This window comes from Ipomoea nil, unplaced genomic scaffold (genome assembly GCF_001879475.1).
Source record: "Ipomoea nil cultivar Tokyo-kokei standard unplaced genomic scaffold, Asagao_1.1 scaffold0813, whole genome shotgun sequence".
Lineage (NCBI taxonomy): Eukaryota > Viridiplantae > Streptophyta > Magnoliopsida > Solanales > Convolvulaceae > Ipomoea > Ipomoea nil.
In genome coordinates, this window is record NW_017617241.1 from 1,398,186 (window position 1) to 1,417,885 (window position 19,700).

At 31.4% G+C, this 19,700-nt stretch overlaps 2 protein-coding genes across 2 annotated transcripts; both read right to left on the reverse strand.

The window, feature by feature from the left end:
* Positions 1-1,240: 1,240 nt before the first annotated feature.
* On the reverse strand, positions 1,241-10,248 carry LOC109178048 (alkane hydroxylase MAH1-like). The gene is made up of 2 exons (XM_019327544.1): positions 8,870-10,248; positions 1,241-1,252 (listed from the first exon to the last, which is right to left on the reverse strand). Exons 1-2 carry the CDS (start codon positions 10,246-10,248, stop codon positions 1,249-1,251), a joined length of 1,383 nt encoding a protein of 460 aa, XP_019183089.1. The 3' UTR covers positions 1,241-1,248.
* Positions 10,249-18,108: 7,860 nt separating this feature from the next.
* Positions 18,109-19,632, reverse strand: LOC109178049 (alkane hydroxylase MAH1-like). The gene has a single exon (XM_019327545.1). It carries the CDS (start codon positions 19,630-19,632, stop codon positions 18,109-18,111), a length of 1,524 nt encoding a protein of 507 aa, XP_019183090.1.
* Positions 19,633-19,700: the final 68 nt, after the last annotated feature.

Here is a 19,700-nt window from a genome sequence, read left to right on the forward strand (position 1 = left end):
CATGTACTATTAAACACAAAAAAATAAAATTAAAAGCAATTACAAATTACAAAGAAAATAAATAATAAAGAAAGAGTTTGTTTGATCAATCAATGAATAGTACGTACCTTAAATATGTTAGACAAAGTGGGACAAAAGGAGAAATAGTTATTATAATTTTCAAGCTAAGTACAATATATAACCCAACTTTCATGAGATACATAAATTATTTCTAAAAAATTGACAACAAATTTGTTTTTTTTATTTAAATATCAAAACATATACCACATATCTATTTCATAAAATTAATCATTCGAAATGATAAGTCACAGGATCATATCAAACCCGGTGGTCAGGATATTGATGCTTTGGGTTAAAAATTTTGAAAAAATATAGGACAAATACTATATTTAAAAAAATGATAAGTGTTTAAAACAAATACTTGATTTGAATTAATCAAAAATAAAAATAAAATAATATAAACTTTAAAAAGAAAAAAAAACATTATAGTCACAGTGTACATAATTAATGATTTCGGCCTTTCGAGGAGAAATAATGTGACATTTATATTCCCCAACAAACCATTAATGAATACATGTATTATAATGAATGAGAGAGGTCCAAAGTTAATATTGTATGTTTATGTATTAATGTACTAGTAAATTACATATGCGATACGGATATTATTTTTTAAATATATATTTAAATAATAAAGTTAAAGGTCTAGTTATAAATAATTATATTAGTTGGAACTGTATAACTTTTTGGATTATAAGATAAGTGCAAAAATATCAATAATATATGACTCGTTTGTTTGCAATAATTTTAGAAAAATCGATATGTGATATGATTTATGTAATTGTATTATCTACTATCTACTATCTACTATATACTATACTAATAAGAGCCCAAGAGAGTTAGGCCTATAATGGGTAGAAAAAATGGCGGTTAAATTTTTTAATCAAATGAATGGCTCAGATTGATCAGATTTTAATTTTTCCTTGAGATTTCCTAATTTATCCTTAATGAATATGATTATCCGTTAACTTTTCCGTTAAATATTATCTTTTCCGTTAGTTTCCGTTAGTTCACCGTTAACTTACTCATTGATTTCAATAAGAAAGGTCTTAGGTTCGAACCCCATCCCAATCAAAGTTCGCATAATTAATTAGTACTCTATTTAGAATTATGTATCTACAATGCCTTTATTCAAAAAAAAAATATTCATTATTAATAAATTAAATAAGACAAATAATTTCATTAGTTTTATTATCTTTATTTTTCTCCAATATAAAAATTCTTTACATTCAAAATTCAAATTCATCAATTGATTATATTCGCTACATTGTCCCTACAATGTCTTTATTAAAAAAAAAAATTATTCATTATCAATAAATTAATTAAGAGAAATAATTTTATTAGTTATATTTCTCCAATGTAAAAATTCTTTACATTCAAATTCATCAATTGATTATATTCACTACATTGTCTATTATCTTTTTTGTGCACTATTTTTTAATTAAATATCAAAGTTATAATACAAAATAATGATATAAATTTATTTACCGAGTATTTTATTAATACCATGAAAAAAAATTTAAAATATAATTAATAAAGTCAATCATATTAATTATTTGAGGAATTTGTTGACAAAGAGAGTATTCAAATCACACAACAAATTGAAGTGAGAACTATCTCGCAATGTCCTTGTTTGACAATCAGCAGTTAGCGGATTATATTAGCGAATTTGACCAGCGAATTATATCAACGATTGGTAAAAAGATATTTGAAAAAATTAGTTGTTTATATTAACATGTAAAATGACCTAAGGGTATACATATATTTAATAATAATAATAATAATAATAATAATAATAATACTAATTGTTAAAAAAAATAAAATTATATAATTAAGTCAATCATATTAACTACTCGGTGGATTTATTGACAAAAAAAAAAAGTATTCAAATCACACAACAAATTGAAATGAAAAACTATCTCGCAATGTCCTTGTTTGGCAATCAGCAGTTAGCTCTTCAATATTAGTATATATTTAATATTTTATGCCCTAATTTTTATTTGTTCTCCCTTATGTCCCGTATTTGGTTTCAAGCATACCTATACAATTATTTTATTGACAATTATAATCAATCTTGACTATATTATCAATTGCATTTGTAAATTTAGAATTGCCTATTTAAATACGCAAATTTTAACATTGAATTATCTATGCATGAACAATTCCAATATAATCTTGCCTTGATATACGTTAAAGTACTTATATATAAAATAAAAAAAAAATATTGGACATTATCCCAATCGTGCAATGCGCGTAAAAAACTAGTTATTTAAATAAATATGTGAAAAAAAGGAGAAATAATTTTAAAAAGCATTAAGATGTGAAAATGAAATTATTTTAAAGTTGTTTTAAATTACCTTATTTAAAAATGTGTTTTTTCCCATACCTGATTTAGTTAATTTTTTATTTGTAAAATAAATATATTTGAAATGGAAAAAAATTACACAATAGAATAGAATTAATAATACTTAAAATTAAAACATGATGAGTTTCATTACTACTCTAGTAAAATTAGTTTAGAAAGTACAAAAGATAATAAATTTAATAACAACTATAATATTAAAATATTATTTTATAATGAATTCAGACTTTTACAACAATAACAAAAGATCGACTTATTTAGGTTTATTTATTTATTATGATTCAGGACCACAACACATAAACAATATTGTTGAAAAATAATGATTCGTTTAATTTGGAAAGCATTCCCAGTATATGTGATGTTGAAGGCGGGTAACCCATATGAGTTGATAGTTGAATTGAGAGGAAGTTAACATTGATCATTGATGGTGTCATCAATATAATTACGTACTACACGTTTCAACTTTCAAACCATGCATGTTTGTTTTCAATATGAATTGAATCCATAATTTGAAGTGGGTGAAAGCCATCATCATCTGTCACTTCATAATAATAATGACTTATAATGCTAGCTGTAATTATTTTCATTATCGTGAACGCCATATCCCTATCCATTAGAGCTGGCCAAAGTTCAGGCCTGGGCCTCGGCCAGCACAGCTCAGGACCGGCCCATAATATTCAGGGCCGGTCCCGGGCTTTTTATGGGCCGATCCCGGATTAGGCCCGTAATTTATTATATTATTTATTTTGTTTTAAATATATAAATTTTTTATAAATTGATATATTTTTGTTTGAAATGAGATTTAAACCCTTAATCACTTAATCATAATTACTAATTTAAGTTATTTCCAATTAAACTACTACAACCTTTTGTTACATTAATAATAATTAATGTATATATACACATTACACACAGCCACACACTTTTCTAAAATTAATATTTTTGTTATTAATCTCAAAATTTAAAATTAACATGATTTTCTACTAAATTAAAATTTATAAATGACGTTAAATACATTTGAACTTGTAGTCTTGTACTATTAAAACTTTATATAAGACTTATTGACTTAATATTATTTGATAACTTATAAATATTATAAATTGTAGTATAGTTTATATTTTGACGAACATCTCTGAGCAAACAAGTCAAGACAGACTTGTAAAGACAACCCTCAATTAAGTGAAGCAATGAGAATGTTGTCAAGACAAGGCTTCAACCTGTTGGAGAAACACCAGATTATCTTTCCAACATCTCAACTCTTAGGAAGAAGTTGATAGAGACGGAGTAAACTTGAGGAGTTGAAAAACCTATCAAGTGGCTGTCCAAGTTAGTGATCAAGGAAGCCAGCTTGAAGTAGTTTGTACTAGGAGTGATAGTACAAACCTTTTCACAAGTTGTGAAAGAAGAGTGGAGTAGGTTTAGTTAACAGCCGAACCACTATAAAATCTCTCTCTCCATATCTCTTTAATTATTGCTTTATTGCTTTCGTGCATTGCATATCATATCGACCAAACGCTAAACGTTTCTAACGAAAGTGTGCAAAGTAAATCTTAGACGAAACCTTATTCCGCTGTGCATATCTCCGAAAGGAGCATCTTTGAAAAATCGATTAGAGTCTATTCACCCCCTCCCCCTCCCTCTAGACTCTCTTTCGACCCTACCGGGACCAACAGTATTCCTACTCATATATTACTTTATAAATATTGAAAATTAATTATTTTTACCACTGCACCAATATATTAAATTAGTATGTCCAAAATAAAAAATTACAACCATGTTCCGAATGAGATTTGGACAATTGTCCTTAGTTTCACCACTTTTTAAAGTAGATGGACAAAATTGAACAGAAAAAAAAAAAGTATAAGGACTAAATTGAACAAAACACTATAGTACATGAATTTCATAGGTACTTTGACATTTTCGTTACCATGAACACCATATCCCTACCCATGCAAGTTCTGGGTCCAGCCTTGAAAGCTAGAAACTTGTACGGGTATGAAATGAGTGATGGTAGCAAGTCCCACCTCTAAATAATACAAGTCCCATCTCCAAATAATTACCATGATCAATTTTTGATTGTAGCAAAAATGAGTGAGGGTGAGTGTACAGGTATGAAATATCGTCCTCAGGGATTAGGGGTTATGGCACGTAATATGCAATCACAAGCAACTAGGCACTAGCACTAGGAAATCAACAAGAAGCTAAGTACTCAACAAGTTTAAGGAAATGCTATGACTAACACATATACACAAAGATAAACACAAAATAAAGAAATATGACTCAAGGTAGGGAACATTATCTTCTATATGCTTCAACAACCTATGGGATTAGGAGAACAAATAACCAAGGGATCAAGTGGGAATGCACGTAGGTATCCCAGTCTACGAACCACTCTCGTGATTAATAAACAAGGATTAGAAAAAGAAATTGTCCCACTCTAATGACGTATCAATTCCATGTCCATCAAGCACACAAAGCATCTAAAGCCTCCAATTTCTCCTATTTTCATATGAACAAATTGGGTCGGGGTGCCACAAATCCATTACCCAACTTTCATTGAAGCAAGGAATTCTCCAAAAACATGCTAATGAATGTGTACATCAAACATTAACAAGATATGAACAAAACACTGTACCCTCATAAACACATGAACCACAATTTGGAGTTCTACCCATATGCAATAATCACAAACAAAGCACCAATAAAGACAATAGACCCTAGCTCAAGTCCAAAAGCTATCTACTCACACATTATAAGCATAAATAAAGGAAGAACACAATTGGAATCATAAACATTGCATAAGAAGATAAAAGAAGTGAAAGAAAAGCTTCTCTATTGAGATGATGGTAGAATCTTGAAATCCAAGTGTAAATCCTACAATAAAAGCTTCAAAAATGAATAAGAACCTAAATCTACACCTAATCTAACCCTAAAATATGAAAGGAAAGAGTAGAAAATAGTTAGGGTTCGAGTATGGGTCGGAACCATTGAGAAATGAGTGAAAACAAGCTTAAATAGGAGCAGAGACGGGTTGTAAATCTGCAGATTTGGGGGTCTCGACACGTCGATCATTTAAAGAGTGAAAAAGGGGAATTTTTGGCAAGGCTCAAAGCGTCGAGGAAATTCTCGACGCGTCGAGAGTCTCTCTGCAACGGAACTTCGATTTGTAGGCTTATTTTTACCCCTTTGTCTTCAGAATTAGGCATTGAGGTCTTCATGAAAGTTGTATCCCTTGCAGTCTTCTTTCCAATGTTGCAAGAATCACTTCATTTGTACATTTCCAGGCCGAGATATGGTCCAAATACTAAGACGTCGATGTGCAGAGCGAGAATTACAATGCCTTGATCTTTTGCTCCTCTTTTGTTTTGGTTTGCCCAAATGACTATGACCATTGAATACACCACTCTTAGACTCCCCTGGAAGTGTTTTACCCATCCTCTTAGCTTCTCTTTGGCTCCCATGAACTCCTAATACATCCAAAACGATTCATTTGACTCAAATGTCCACCAAAATGCATGAAAATACTCATCTTTACTTCCAAAGGTTTTCAAACCTAAATTTTTGCAAAATAACACAATTTAGTTCTCATCTCATGAAATTTGGAATTATGTATAAGCAAAATGGTATAGTGAAATGGAGAGAAAATATAGACAAATAGCACTTATTATCGTTTATTTATTAATATCCGACATAGTATGTTGTTAAAAAAATCAAATTGTTACGAAGTTGGTTTAGTATTTAATTAACGTCTTATCAATTTTTAATTTTTTTTTGAAATATATATATCACGTCTATTTTTTAGCCACATGTGATATACACACTAAGAGCTGACAAAAATTTGCATTATTTTCGTCACTAGCTATTCAAAATATCCACAAGGGTAAAGCTCAAGCTAATACTAAAATTTTAATACAAATATGTTCATGAAAATATAAGAAAATTAAAAATTTTGAAAATAAATTTTTTTTTTTTTTTGTGATTTTTAGGCCAAGTTTCTTCCCCACACTTATTTTCAACGTTGTGAGATGAAAGAAAAGAAGATAAAGAGAGTCCTCCCTGGTTCATTTTTCCTATTATATTGTGCAATTCTCATTCAAAATATTCTTCTTTTGTACCAAGCATCTTGTGCTCAGATGACATGTAATGATTCTCCCATATGGGAGCTCATGAGATCGAGCCTCAGTGAAGGTGATGTTGACTCTTTGTGCTTCATTAGCTCTACTAGACAAATTCATAGATTTTTAAACATCAACAGGGATTGGGGGCACATATGGCTTGGGGGAAGGATCATCAAATTTATGCAACTTAGACTCATCCTTATCAATACTATAATAACATGAGCATCATTATTCAATTTTTAAGTTATTTCAGTTTGTTTAGGAGTGATATTTTCTTTTAAATTGTTTTCAATGATTTTACCACTTCTTAAAACAGTCATAGCCTTAGCTTTTTGAGGTTGACTAGGTAACTTATTACACGGCACTTTAGCAATAGAATAGCCACATGACACAAAAATACATGTTATATTTACTTTATTTCAGGTACATAATTCATACGCTTAAGGTACATAATTACATAATATGAGATACAAAAATGCATCATGTTTTACAGTTAATAATAATAATAATAATAATAATAATAATAATAATAATAATAATAATAATAATGTGAATTGAACAACAAACGGTCACCGTCGAAATTATAATTCAAAATGTCGCTTAGAATCAGGGTCCATAAGTCCACACTATAACGATTGAAAGTCTATATATATGGTAGGATTTTGGCCACAAATGTATTGATATATTATTCATTCATATCTTCTCATTACATATTAAAATTGGACAGTTTTATTAAATTTCAACTAATTTTATATCAAGTTATTTAAGTCATTATCGAAAATCATTTTAACAATTTATTTTTCAATTTTTATTATTTTGTTCATTTTCATCCGTCTCTCTTTCTTCACATGTGGTTAATTACCTTTTAATGATCGAATTAATGTGATGGAATGGGACATATATGATATGGAAGTTGCACTTTCAATTTAATTTATTTTGTTTTATTTATCCAATTTTATCAACTTTTTTTAGAATTTAGGGATCTAGCAGCTATTAGATTTCTCGAATGGTATTATTGTGATGTATAAATTTGTAAACTGAACAGAAAACATAACATTGTTAGAATTATTATTTCCAAACATGAAATCATTAGACTAACATTCTAATAAAAATAAATGTGATAATATTTTGTCACCTATGAAGTCTGATCAGAGAACAAGATTAGTGATTGCTAGTCGACTAGCTGAGGATATGTGTGATTAGATCAAATATATGTTCAGATTAGGCATTGCCATGAAACCCTCATCATCATGTGCTTAAATCATATCTAGTAATCCATAACTCCATCCGGTAATAATAACATAATAACCCACAAACCGAGTACATTTCTTAAGTATGTAGTTTGTGACCTATTCTTATACACACGAAGAAGATATTCATAACAGAATACTTTTAGGGTGTGTTTGGTTCACGCATGGAATCGGAATCGTAATGGGAATCAAATACTTGGTAATGATAATGACTTTTGGTGAAATTATTTTGCATGTTTGGTAGTATGGTGGAATGGAAATGATTACCAATATTATTGCTGTTTAATTATGTATGATCCTATAATGGGAATAAAGGATTTAAAAATACCAGAACAAAAAATGAAGACAATTTATTTTAATATAAAGACATCCAAAGCATCAATATGAACAAAAAATAAAATAAAAACAAAATTCTTTTTAAAAAAAAAATCTAAAAGCACTCATCCAAACTTAAAAGTCAAATATCAATTTGGGGGAGAATAATGGAATGAAATTAAACCCTAATTTTATTAGGAAATAAATTTTCTAATTAAGGAAGTAATCAAATCTCATAATAGTGTTGTAGAAACCTGTCAACCAAACAATAACAATGACTTTAATTCTAATTCCTGAAAATATACACAACTCTCATTATTACACATAAAAAAGTAAACAATACAAGTTCAAGTGCACTTTATTTAACATTAGCAGAACACATTATCAATAATTATGCATAGCAATCATTTAACAACGACAAGGATATAAGATTCTCATAAGGAATACTTATGCTGCCTTAGAATCATACGAATATATATATATATATATATATATATATATATATATATATAAACATGGTTTGAAGGTCAAATTCATCAAACGTAAATAAGACTATCAACTTAATTTCATTCCCTTCTTAGCTCTACTATCCGACCTCATATTAATTAGTACGTGCAAGTGTAATATGATCTTGCATTTCTAGTATATATATCACACTTGCATGTGTTAATTAATATGAGGCCGGATAGTAGAGCTGAGAACTGTTAATTAATATGAAGCCGGATAGTAAAGCTGAGAAGAGAATGAAATTAAGTTGATAGTCTTACTTACGTTTGATGAATTTGACCTTCAAACCATGTTTCTTTTCGAGAAGGACTGATTTAGTAATTAGAACTTCTGAATAATGAGGTTCCATCAGTTGAAATTGATAATGACATATTATGGTAGATGCAATCATTTTGACCATAGTAAAAGCCATATCCCTGCCTATGCAAGTTCTGGGTCCAGCATTGAAGGCTGGAAACTTGTAAGAAGGTTGACATTTGATTCCACCATCAGGTGAAATCCACCTCTCGGGCTTGAACTCCATGCAATCTTCACCCCATACTGTATCCATCCTCCCCATGGAATAAAATGGCATTATTATTTTGGTCTTTGAAGTAACAACGTGGCCGCTGGGGAGAATATCCTTCTCCATCGGGGTTTTGTGGTTCAAAGGAACCGGAGGAAATAGCCTGAGAGCTTCACAAAAGGCAGCGTGGAGGTAGGTTAACTTCTGGCATTCTTCTACCATAAAAACCTTCTTGTCTTGTTTTAGTTGAAGGATGTCTTGGAGGATCTTTGCTTCAACCTGAGGGTTTTGTGCAAGGAGCAGAAAGAACCAAGTGAGTGCAGTAGCCGTGGTGTCTACTCCGGCGAGGATGAATGTCGCAAAGGTGTCTCTGAGAAACTGCATCGACTTTCCTCGGTGGGTTTCGATGTGTGATGTGAGCATGCCGGAGGAATCATGTGGTTGCTGCTGGGTTTTGTTGTTGAGCTGTTTCTTCCTCTCCTCAAGGATGGGATATATGAAGTTATCGAAACTCCGATCAGCTTGAGTAAGCTTATTCTCTCTGTCAATCCTATAATATTTCTGCAGCTTCCAACACCATTCCGGGAGTATATGTCTGTAGAGAATAGCGTTCGAGCCATCCCTGATCGCCTTCAAGATTGGATGGTCGGCGGTTGGGTCAACGCAAAGACTGCCGGGATCCTTGTCCAGAAACTGCTGACAGGTTATGTCCAATGACATTCTTTTGAAAATTTCCTGCAAATCGAAGTGGGTGCCTTGTTGAACGTAATGGTCAAGAACCGGAAACAACCCATTCTCCATCTTCTGCAACACGTTCCTCTCCAAGGAAGTGCGGAAGTTGGCCTGGTTCATGAGCGGCGTCGTGGTCTTCCGGTGAAGCTCCCATAGCTCAGAGTCCACGTTTATCATCCCATCTCCGAGGACGTGAAATATTTTCCGGAAACCAGGACCCTTCGGATAGTTCTCGAAGTTTCTGCAGAGGATGTGATTGACGTTCGCAGGGTCGCAGGTGACAAGCATGTCCATGTTAGCAAACCATAGACCTTTGATCTCAATTGTCCCACCACTTTCTCGGAGAAGCTCTGTTGCATAATGGTGGATGCGGCCGGCGTTTTGTAGGAGCGCCGGCAACATTCCGACGACAGGCCAATTCGTGGGAAGTACGCTTCGGCGGCTGCGTTTCTTCCATACCCAACACAAAGTACTACATAACATAGCCACAACAATTACATCATCATAACACTCTTTGAAGATTCTCATTGTATATCTGCTGATGGCAAGGTGATAGATGTGCAGTGGCAAGCCATAATATAATATATATAAGTTTGAAGACCCACCACACTTTAAATAGCGGGAGGTTATAATATATAAATATCGGGTCACTCAATTAACTTATTTCTATTTTTAGATAGTCATAATTATTTATAACGCAGTATCTGTTCTGAATTTTGATCTCATCATTGGAGTTCGAAATTTTGAACACTCATTTGAAATAGTAACAACTAACAAGGATATCATCATTGACACTTGTATACTCAAATTATTCCAATAGAATATAAACATTTTGACAAATTAATGTCAAATATTTATATGTTGCTTGTACAGTTGTGCTCCTCTCGTCACATTTTGTTTGTGAGGTTTGGTTAATAAGGCTTGACTGAAGTATTTTTAATTCAATTTTTTATAATATTAAGTTTAGTATTAATTAGTATATAAAATTTATATATTCAGAAACTATATTAAAATTAAATACTATTAAACAAAAAAAAAATTAAAAGTAATTACAAATTACAAAGAAAATAAATAATAAAGAAAGAGTTTGTTTGATCAATCAACGAATAGTACGTACCTTAAACATGTTAGACAAAGTGGGACAAAAAGAGAAATAGTTATTATAATTTTCAAGCTAAGTACAATATATATATATATATATATATATATATATATATATATATATATATATATATAAAACCCAATTTTCATGAGATAACATATATAAATTATTTCTAAAAAATTTACAACATATTTTTTTTTTTAAATATCAAAACATATACCCCATATCTATTTCATAAATCTAACCATTCGAAATGATAGGTCACAGGATCATATCAAACCTGGTGGTCAGGATATTGATGCTTTGGGTTAAAAATTTTGAAAAAATATAGGACAAATACTATATTTAAAAAAATGATAAGTGTTTTAAAAAAATACTTGATTTGAATTAATCAAAAGTAAAAATAAAATAAAATAAACTTTAAAAAGAAAAAAAAAAAACATTATAGTCACAGTGTACATAATTAATGATTTTGGCCTTTCGAGGAGAAATAATGTGACATTTATATTCCTCAACAAACCATTAATGAATACATGTATTATAATGAATAAGAGAGGTCCAAAGTTAATATTGTATGTTTATGTATTAATGTACTCGTAAACTGCATGTGCGATGCACGCATTTTATTTTTTAAATATATATTTAAATAATAAAGTCAAAGGTCTAGTTATAAATAATTATATTTGTTGGAACTGTATAATTTTTTGGATTATAAGATAAGTGTAAAAGTATCAATAATATATGACTCGTTTGTTCGCAATAATTTTAGAAAAACCGATACGTGATATGATTTATGTAATTGTATTATTATTTAAATAAATATGTGAAAAAAGGAGAAATAATTTTAAAAAGCATTAAGATGTGAAAATAAAATTGTTTTAAAGTTGTTTTAAATTACCTTATTTAAAAATATGTTTTTTCCCATACCTGATTTAGTTAATTTTTTATTTGTAAAATAAATATATTTGAAATGGAAAAAATTACACAATAGACTAGAATTAAAAAATGATGAATTTCATTACTACTCTAGTAAAATTAGTTTAGAAAGTACAGAAGATAATAAATTTAATAACAACTATAATATAAAAATATTATTTCATAATGAATTCAAACTTTTACAACAATAACAAAAGATCGACTTATTTAGGTTTATTTATTTATGACTCAGGACCTCAACACATAAACAATATTGTTGAAAAATAATGATTCGTTTAATTTGGAAAGCATTCCCAGTACATGTGATGTTGAAGGCGGGTAACCCATATGAGTTGATAGTTGAGAGAAAGTTAACATTGATCATTGATGGTGTCATCAATATAATTACGTACTACACGTTTCAACTTTCAAACCATGCATGCTTCTTTTCAATATGAATTGAATCCATAATTTGAAGTGGGTGAAAGCCATCATCATCTGCCACTTCATAATAATAATGACATATAATGCTAGCTGTAATTATTTTCATTATCGTGAACGCCATATCCCTATCCAAGTATCCATGAAAGTTCTGAGTCCAACCTTTGAAGGCTAGAAACTTGTGAGGTGGTTGGTGCTTCATGCCTCTGCTGGATGAATTATTTTTTATTCGAAAATAATACAACGTCGGTTATTTATTAATATCTATCCGACGTGGTATATTGTTCAAAAAAATTCAAATTGTTACGATGTTGGTTTTTAATTTAACCGACGTCGTATCAATTTTTAAATTTATTTAAAAAATATATACCATATCAGTGTTTTAGCCACATGTAATATATACAATAAGAGCTGACAAAAATTTATATTATTTTTATTATTGGCTATTCAAAATATCCACAGGAGTAAAGCTCAAGCCAATACTAAAATTTTAAAACAAATACATGTTTATGAAAATATACATAAGAAAATTAAAAGTTTTAAAATTTTTTAGTTTTTTTTTAGAAGAACATGCGTGATTTATAGCTCTAACATACGGAGTATCATTAATTGTTGAAAGAAAAAGATTAACATAAATTAAACGAGAAAGTAAGTACAGGTGTTATATCAAATCAATCTCCATCAAGAATAGTTTGTTTTTAAAATGATTACTATAATTTTTTATTAAAAAATATTAAATGTACTCTCATCATCTATTCCCAACTTTTACTCTCACATTTAAAATATTGATGTAGATATACTCACATAAAAAAAAAAAACAATCTATCAGAGTTTGCCACATCAAAGAGTAAATTTGAGGGACTAAGATTTGAAGGTACATATAGTAGAATTTTTTTATTTTCATTTTATTTGAAAAAAAAAATGAAAAGATATTACGACTTCTCTGATGTTTCAAATCTTCACTAAATTATTAGTGATGACTTTTTTATTAAAAATTATTATGCATTTCACATTAGACAATTTCAAGTCTAATCAAAATATCAAAAACAAAACAATGGAAGATCATGATGACAACTTGGTAGTTAAATTGAGTTCTACTATACGTATTTCTAAATTTTACTTTTTCATTTTTATTTCATAATGTGACAAATAAGGATATAGGATATTTTTATTATGTGAGTCACACAAAAAGTGTCAATATCAAAATTTTGTGAAAAGGAATAGAAATTGAGAGTAAAAAGTGAAAATACATATAGTATTTTCCACTTAAGGATTATGGATGAAATTTGGTTTCTAATTGATTATACATAGTGGGTCATTTACTCTAGTATAAATGTATAATTAGGTAGGAGCTAAGAGCCACCTTAACAATGTAATTTTTTTTTTTTTTTTTTTTGGTGATTTTTGCAGTGATATGTAGAAAAGAGAAGGAAGAGAATGGAAAAAAAAAAAGTTGGCAACATAAGTATAAAAATAAATTTACGCATCCAACTGGCGCGTGTGGCAATGTGCCATTTCAAATTTTTGTTTTTAAAAAAACTTCTCGAAAAATCACACTTGTAGTTGCTCTAATACATTACTGTATTTTACGATATGATGCAATTTAAATTCTCAATTAACTATATTTAGTGATATGTCGGCTATATATACTAGTCATAGGAATTCTAATTGGGCATTAGAATTTCGACAAAGACTAGCACATTGTCCTTTTTATGGTGAGTCTCACTCCATTCCGTATGAGATAGGAAGAGTGGACATGTGGGTGATTGTTAGAGAACAAGTCATTGAAAATGACTAACTACAACGTAGTGCATAGTGTTTATACCTATGCTTCAGCGGTATGTTCTACGTTACAAGTATGCAATATTCCTTTGACTTGACGACATGGTTGTCTTTACATATGGTGGACTAGTGTTTGTCAGTATGTGTCTTTTGACCATGACTTTTACCTAGTTCGGAACAAGAGTTGTGTGAAAAAAATGTTGCATGACATTTGTAAAGGAAAGGTTTATTATAGTATATATATATATATATATATATATATATATATATATATATACACGTATATTTTATTGTCAATTAGGTAGTCATGACAAACTTCTAAGTGTCATTCAAGACATACGAGTTATATAATAATAAGTTATTAAATATTACTTGTAGCTAGTTTGATTATGAACCAAAAACGGACTACTCACACTTAATAAACATAAATAACAATATAACACAAGAAAATATCATTAACATTGCACAAAAGATTTAAAAGAAGAGTAAGAAAGCTTATCTATTGAAGATGAGAAATTTGTTATTGAATCCCACTCCAATCCGTGATTACAAGCTTTATACATGAGTTAGAAATGTAATATTAGACTAATCTAAGCTAACGAAGTCTGAGGAAATGAAGAGAAATTAGCTAAGTCTATCTACGGTTCGAACATAAGTCAAAACCCTAGAGAAATGAGTGAAAAAGAACTTAAATAGGAGCAAAGAGGACTGGAAATTGCAGATCGATCACGTGTCGAGCATTTAAAGAGTCAAAAATGGGAATTTCTGACAAGGCACGATGCATCAATTAAGAGCCTCTCTACAACGGAACTTCGTTTTGCAGACTGATTTAAACCCTTTTATCTTCAGAATTAGGCTTTGAGGTCTTCATGAAAGTTGTAGCTCTTTGTGTCTTCTTTCCAATGGTACAAGAGTGATTTCATTTGGACATTCCTAGGCCGAGATATTGTCTAAATACTCAGATGTCGATGTGTAGTGCGAAAATTGCAATGCCGGCCTTGACATTTTGCTTCTCTTTTGCTTTGGTTTGCCCAAATGACCAAGACCATTGAGAACACACTCCTAATGCATCCAAAACGCTTCATTTGACTCCAACGCCCACCAAAATGCATGAAAATACTCATCTTTGCTTCCAAAGCTTTATAAATCAAACTCCTTGTAAAATAACACAATATAGTCCTAATCTCATGAAATTCGGAATGATCTATAAGCAAAATGTCTTAGTGAAAAAAGAAATAAATATAGACAAATAAGCGTTTATCAACGACCTCAACACAACGAGAAGGTATACAATATTGTTGAAAAATGATTGGTTTGGAAACCATTCCCAGTACATGTGATGTTGAAGCTAAGGCGGCTAACCCATATATGAGTTAGTTCAAAGGACCTGTAGTCTTTGCTAACATGGACACTCTCTTCACTAGTCATCCTGCTAACATCCAACACGTTCTTGGCAAATATACACATCGATTCATATCAATGAGTCTATATATTAATCACGTTTGTTGAACTTGACCTTTAAACCATGCATGCATGTTTCATTTTAAGAAGAATAGAATGAGATGGTAGAATTATTGGGAGGGTGAGGTTCCACTATCCGGCCACACTAATAGTCACATATTATGCTAGCTGCAACCATTTTCTCACTACAATAAAAGACATTTCTTTACCTATAAAAGTCTTGGGTCCGGTACTGAAGACCACCTCTCAGGCTTAATTCAACTTCATACAATCGATCTTTCCCTGCAAATCAAATTTTATATTCACATGCTTGGGAATAAATAGACGGAATAACAAACAGAGGACTAAATTGAGCAAAAATACAAAAGTCTGGGCTACATTAGACACTACTAGAAATTATGAAATTTTCGACCACCTGAAAGTGATCTTAAATCAAGTCAAAAACCTTGTTCCGACCACTTTTGGTATCCGGAAAAACCTTTGTTGCTATTTCCGATCACTTTTTGGTATCAACTTGATTTAATATCACTTTCAGGTGGTCGAAAATTCCATAATTTCCAGTAGTGAGATCACCAAAGTCATTTAGGACGAAATTGAGAAAAAAATCATTATAGTCGATCGAGGACCATTTTGAGTATTAACTCGTTTTTTTATATATACGACGTTGATTTTTTTTCGACATCATTATTTCTGACATAATAACTAAATGATATGACGTCGGTTAAAAAAAAAAAAAAAAAAAAAAAAAAAAACCAATGTATATTTTTTAAAAAAAATAAAATTAAATAGGTACATACTGACGTTGGTTTTTAACAAAAACCCGACGTCATATGAATATATTATATATTATATATTATATATAATAATATGCAGATACCACGTCGGTTATTTAAAATAACCAATTTGGTATCGTTTTTAAAAAATTTTAAAAATATATGCGATATCGAATCAATGTATGTGATGGATATCAAAGGAAGAAAGCAATGCAACAGCTATATTACAAACAGGGGCACCATTGTAATTTCAGGCATGGTAGTTATAAGTTATAACCATCTTTCCCGCTCATCTCCTCATCTCATCACCTCTGTATATATTCTTCGTCTGTTTGCTCCCTGAGAAATTAAAAAGAACATAACAGCTTCTTCTTTCATCTCTTTTCTCTGTCTCTGCTTTGGTTCACCTTTCCCCTTCATCAATGGAATGGGACATATATGATATGGAACTTCTCTTTCAATTTAATTTATTTTGTTTTAATTATCCAATTTTTTCTCAAAATTTTTTAGAATATAATTCCGGGATCCTATTAGATTTCTCAAATGTTATTATTGTGATGCATGTATAAATTTGTAAACTGAACAGAAAACATAACATTGTTAGAAACTTAGAATTATTATTTCCAAACATGAAATCATTAGACTAACATTCTAATAAAAATAAATGAGATAATATTTTGTTAGCTATGAAGTCTGATCAGAAAACAATATTAGTGATTGCTAGTCGACTAGTTGAGGATATGTATGATTAGATCAAATATATGTTCGGATTAGGCATTGCCATGAAACCCTCAGCATCATGTGCTTAAATCATATCTAGTAATCCATAACTCCATCCGGTAATAATAACATAATAACCCACAAACCGAGTACATTTCTTAAGTACGTAGTTTGTGACCTATTCTTATACACACGAAGAAGATATTCATAACAGAATACTTTATTAGGGTGTGTTTGGTTCACACATGGAATCGGAATCGTAATGGGAATCAAATACTTGGTAATGGTAATGACTTTTGGTGAAATTATTTTGCATGTTTGGTGAAATTATTTTGCATGTTTGGTATTATGGTGGAATGGAAATTATTACCAATATTGCTGTTTGGTTATGTATGATCCTATAATGGGAATAAAGGATTTAAAAATACAAGAACAAAAAATCAAGACAATTTATTCTAATATAAAGACATCCAAAGCATCAATATGAACAAAAAATAAAATAAAAACAAAATTCTTTTTTTTTTTTTGAAAATTAAAAAAAAAAATTCTAAAAGCACTAATCCAAACTTAAAAATCAAATATCAATTAGGAAGAGAATAATGGAATGAAACCCTAATTTTATTAGGGAATAAATTTTCTAATTAAGGAGGTAATCAAATCTCATAATAGTGGCTTTCAAAAAAAAAATCTCATAATAGTGTAGTAGAAACCTGTCAACCAAAGAATAACAATGACTTTGATTCTAATTCCTAAAAGTATACACAACTCTCATTTTTACATATAAAAAAGTAAACAATACAAGTTCAAGTGCACTTTATTTAACATCAGCAGAACTCAATATCAATAATTGTGCATAGCAATTATAACAACGACAAGAATATAAAATTCTCATAAAGAATACTTATGCTGCCTGAGAATCATACGAACAATATATATATATATATATATATATATATATATATAAATACTAGAAATCTTTTAATACAGGATCATATCACACTTGCACGTACTAATTAAAACGAGGCCGGATAGTAAAGCTGAGAAGAGAATGAAATTATGTTGATAGTCTTACTTACGTTTGATGAATTTGACCTTCAAACCATGTTTCTTTTCGAGAAGGATTGATTCAGTAATTAGAACTTCTGAATAATGAGGTTCCACCAATTGAAATTGATAATGACATATTATGGTAGCTGCAATCATTTTGACCATAGTGAAAGTCATATCCCTGCCTATGCAAGTTCTGGGTCCAGCATTGAAGGCTGGAAACTTATATGAAGGTTGACGTTTGATTCCACCATCGGGTGAAATCCACCTCTCGGGCTTGAACTCCATGCAGTCTTCACCCCACACTGTATCCATCCTCCCCATGGAATAAAATGGCATTATTATTTTGGTTTTTGGAGTAACAACGTGGCCGCTGGGGAGAATATCCTTCTCCATCGGGGTTTTGTGGTTCAAAGGAACCGGAGGAAATAGCCTGAGAGATTCACAAAAGGCAGCGTGGAGGTAGGTTAACTTCTGACATTCTTCTACCTTAAAAACCTTCTTGTCTTGTTTCAGTTGAAGGATGTCGTGGAGGATCTTTACTTCAACCTGAGGGTTTTGTCCAAGCAGCAGAAAGAACCAAGTGAGTGCAGAAGCCGTGGTGTCTACTCCGGCGAGGATGAATGTCGTAAAGGTGTCTCTGAGAAACTGCATCGACTTTCCTCGGTGGGTTTCGATGTGTGATGTCAGCATGCCGGAGGAATCGTGTGGTTGCTGCTGGGTTTTGTTGTTGAGCTGTTCCGTCCTCTCCTCAATGATGGGATATATGAAGTCATCGAAAGTCCGATCAGCTTGAGTAAGCTTCTTCTCTCTGTCAATCCCATAATATTTCTGCAGCTTCCAACACCTTTCCGGGAGTATATGTCTGTAGAGAATAGCATTCCCGCCATCCCTGATCGCCTTCAAGATTGGATGGTCGCTGGTTGGGTCAACGCAAAGACTGCCGGGATCCTTGTCCAGAAACTGCTGACAGCTTATGTCCAAAGACATTTTTTTGAAAATTTCCTGCAAATCGATGTGGGTCCCTTGTTGAGCATAATGGTCAAGAACCGGAAACAACCCATTCTCCATCTTCTGCCACACGTTCCTCTCCAAGGAATTGCGGAAGTTGGCATGGTTCATGAGCGGCGGCGTGGTCTTCCGGTGAAGCTCCCATAGCTCCGAGTCCACGTTTATCATCCCATCTCCAAGGACGTGAAATATTTTCCGGAAACCAGGACCCTTCGGATAGTTGTCGAAGTTTCTGCAGAGGATGTGATTGACGTTAGCAGGATCGCAGGTCATAAGCATGTCCATGTTAGCAAACCATGGACCTTTGAACTCAAATGTCCCACCACATTGTCGGAGAAACTCTGTTAGATAATTGTGGATGCGGCCGGCGTTCTGTAGGAGGCCCGGCAACATTCCGACGACAGGCCAATTCGTGGGAAGTACGCTTCGGCGGATGTGTTTCTTCCAAATCTGCCGCGCCCATACCCAACACAAAACACTACATAACATAGCCACAACAATTACACCATCATGAGACTCTTTGAAGTTTCTCATTGTATATCTGCTGATGGCTAGGTGATAGATGTGCAGTGGCAAGTCATAACAACATATATATGTTTGAA

Coding starts and splice junctions, on each gene's coding strand:
- LOC109178048 (XM_019327544.1), bottom strand. CDS start 10,248: ATGTTGCCGGCGCTCCTACAAAACGCCGGCCGCATCCACCATTATGCA.
- LOC109178049 (XM_019327545.1), bottom strand. CDS start 19,632: ATGAGAAACTTCAAAGAGTCTCATGATGGTGTAATTGTTGTGGCTATG.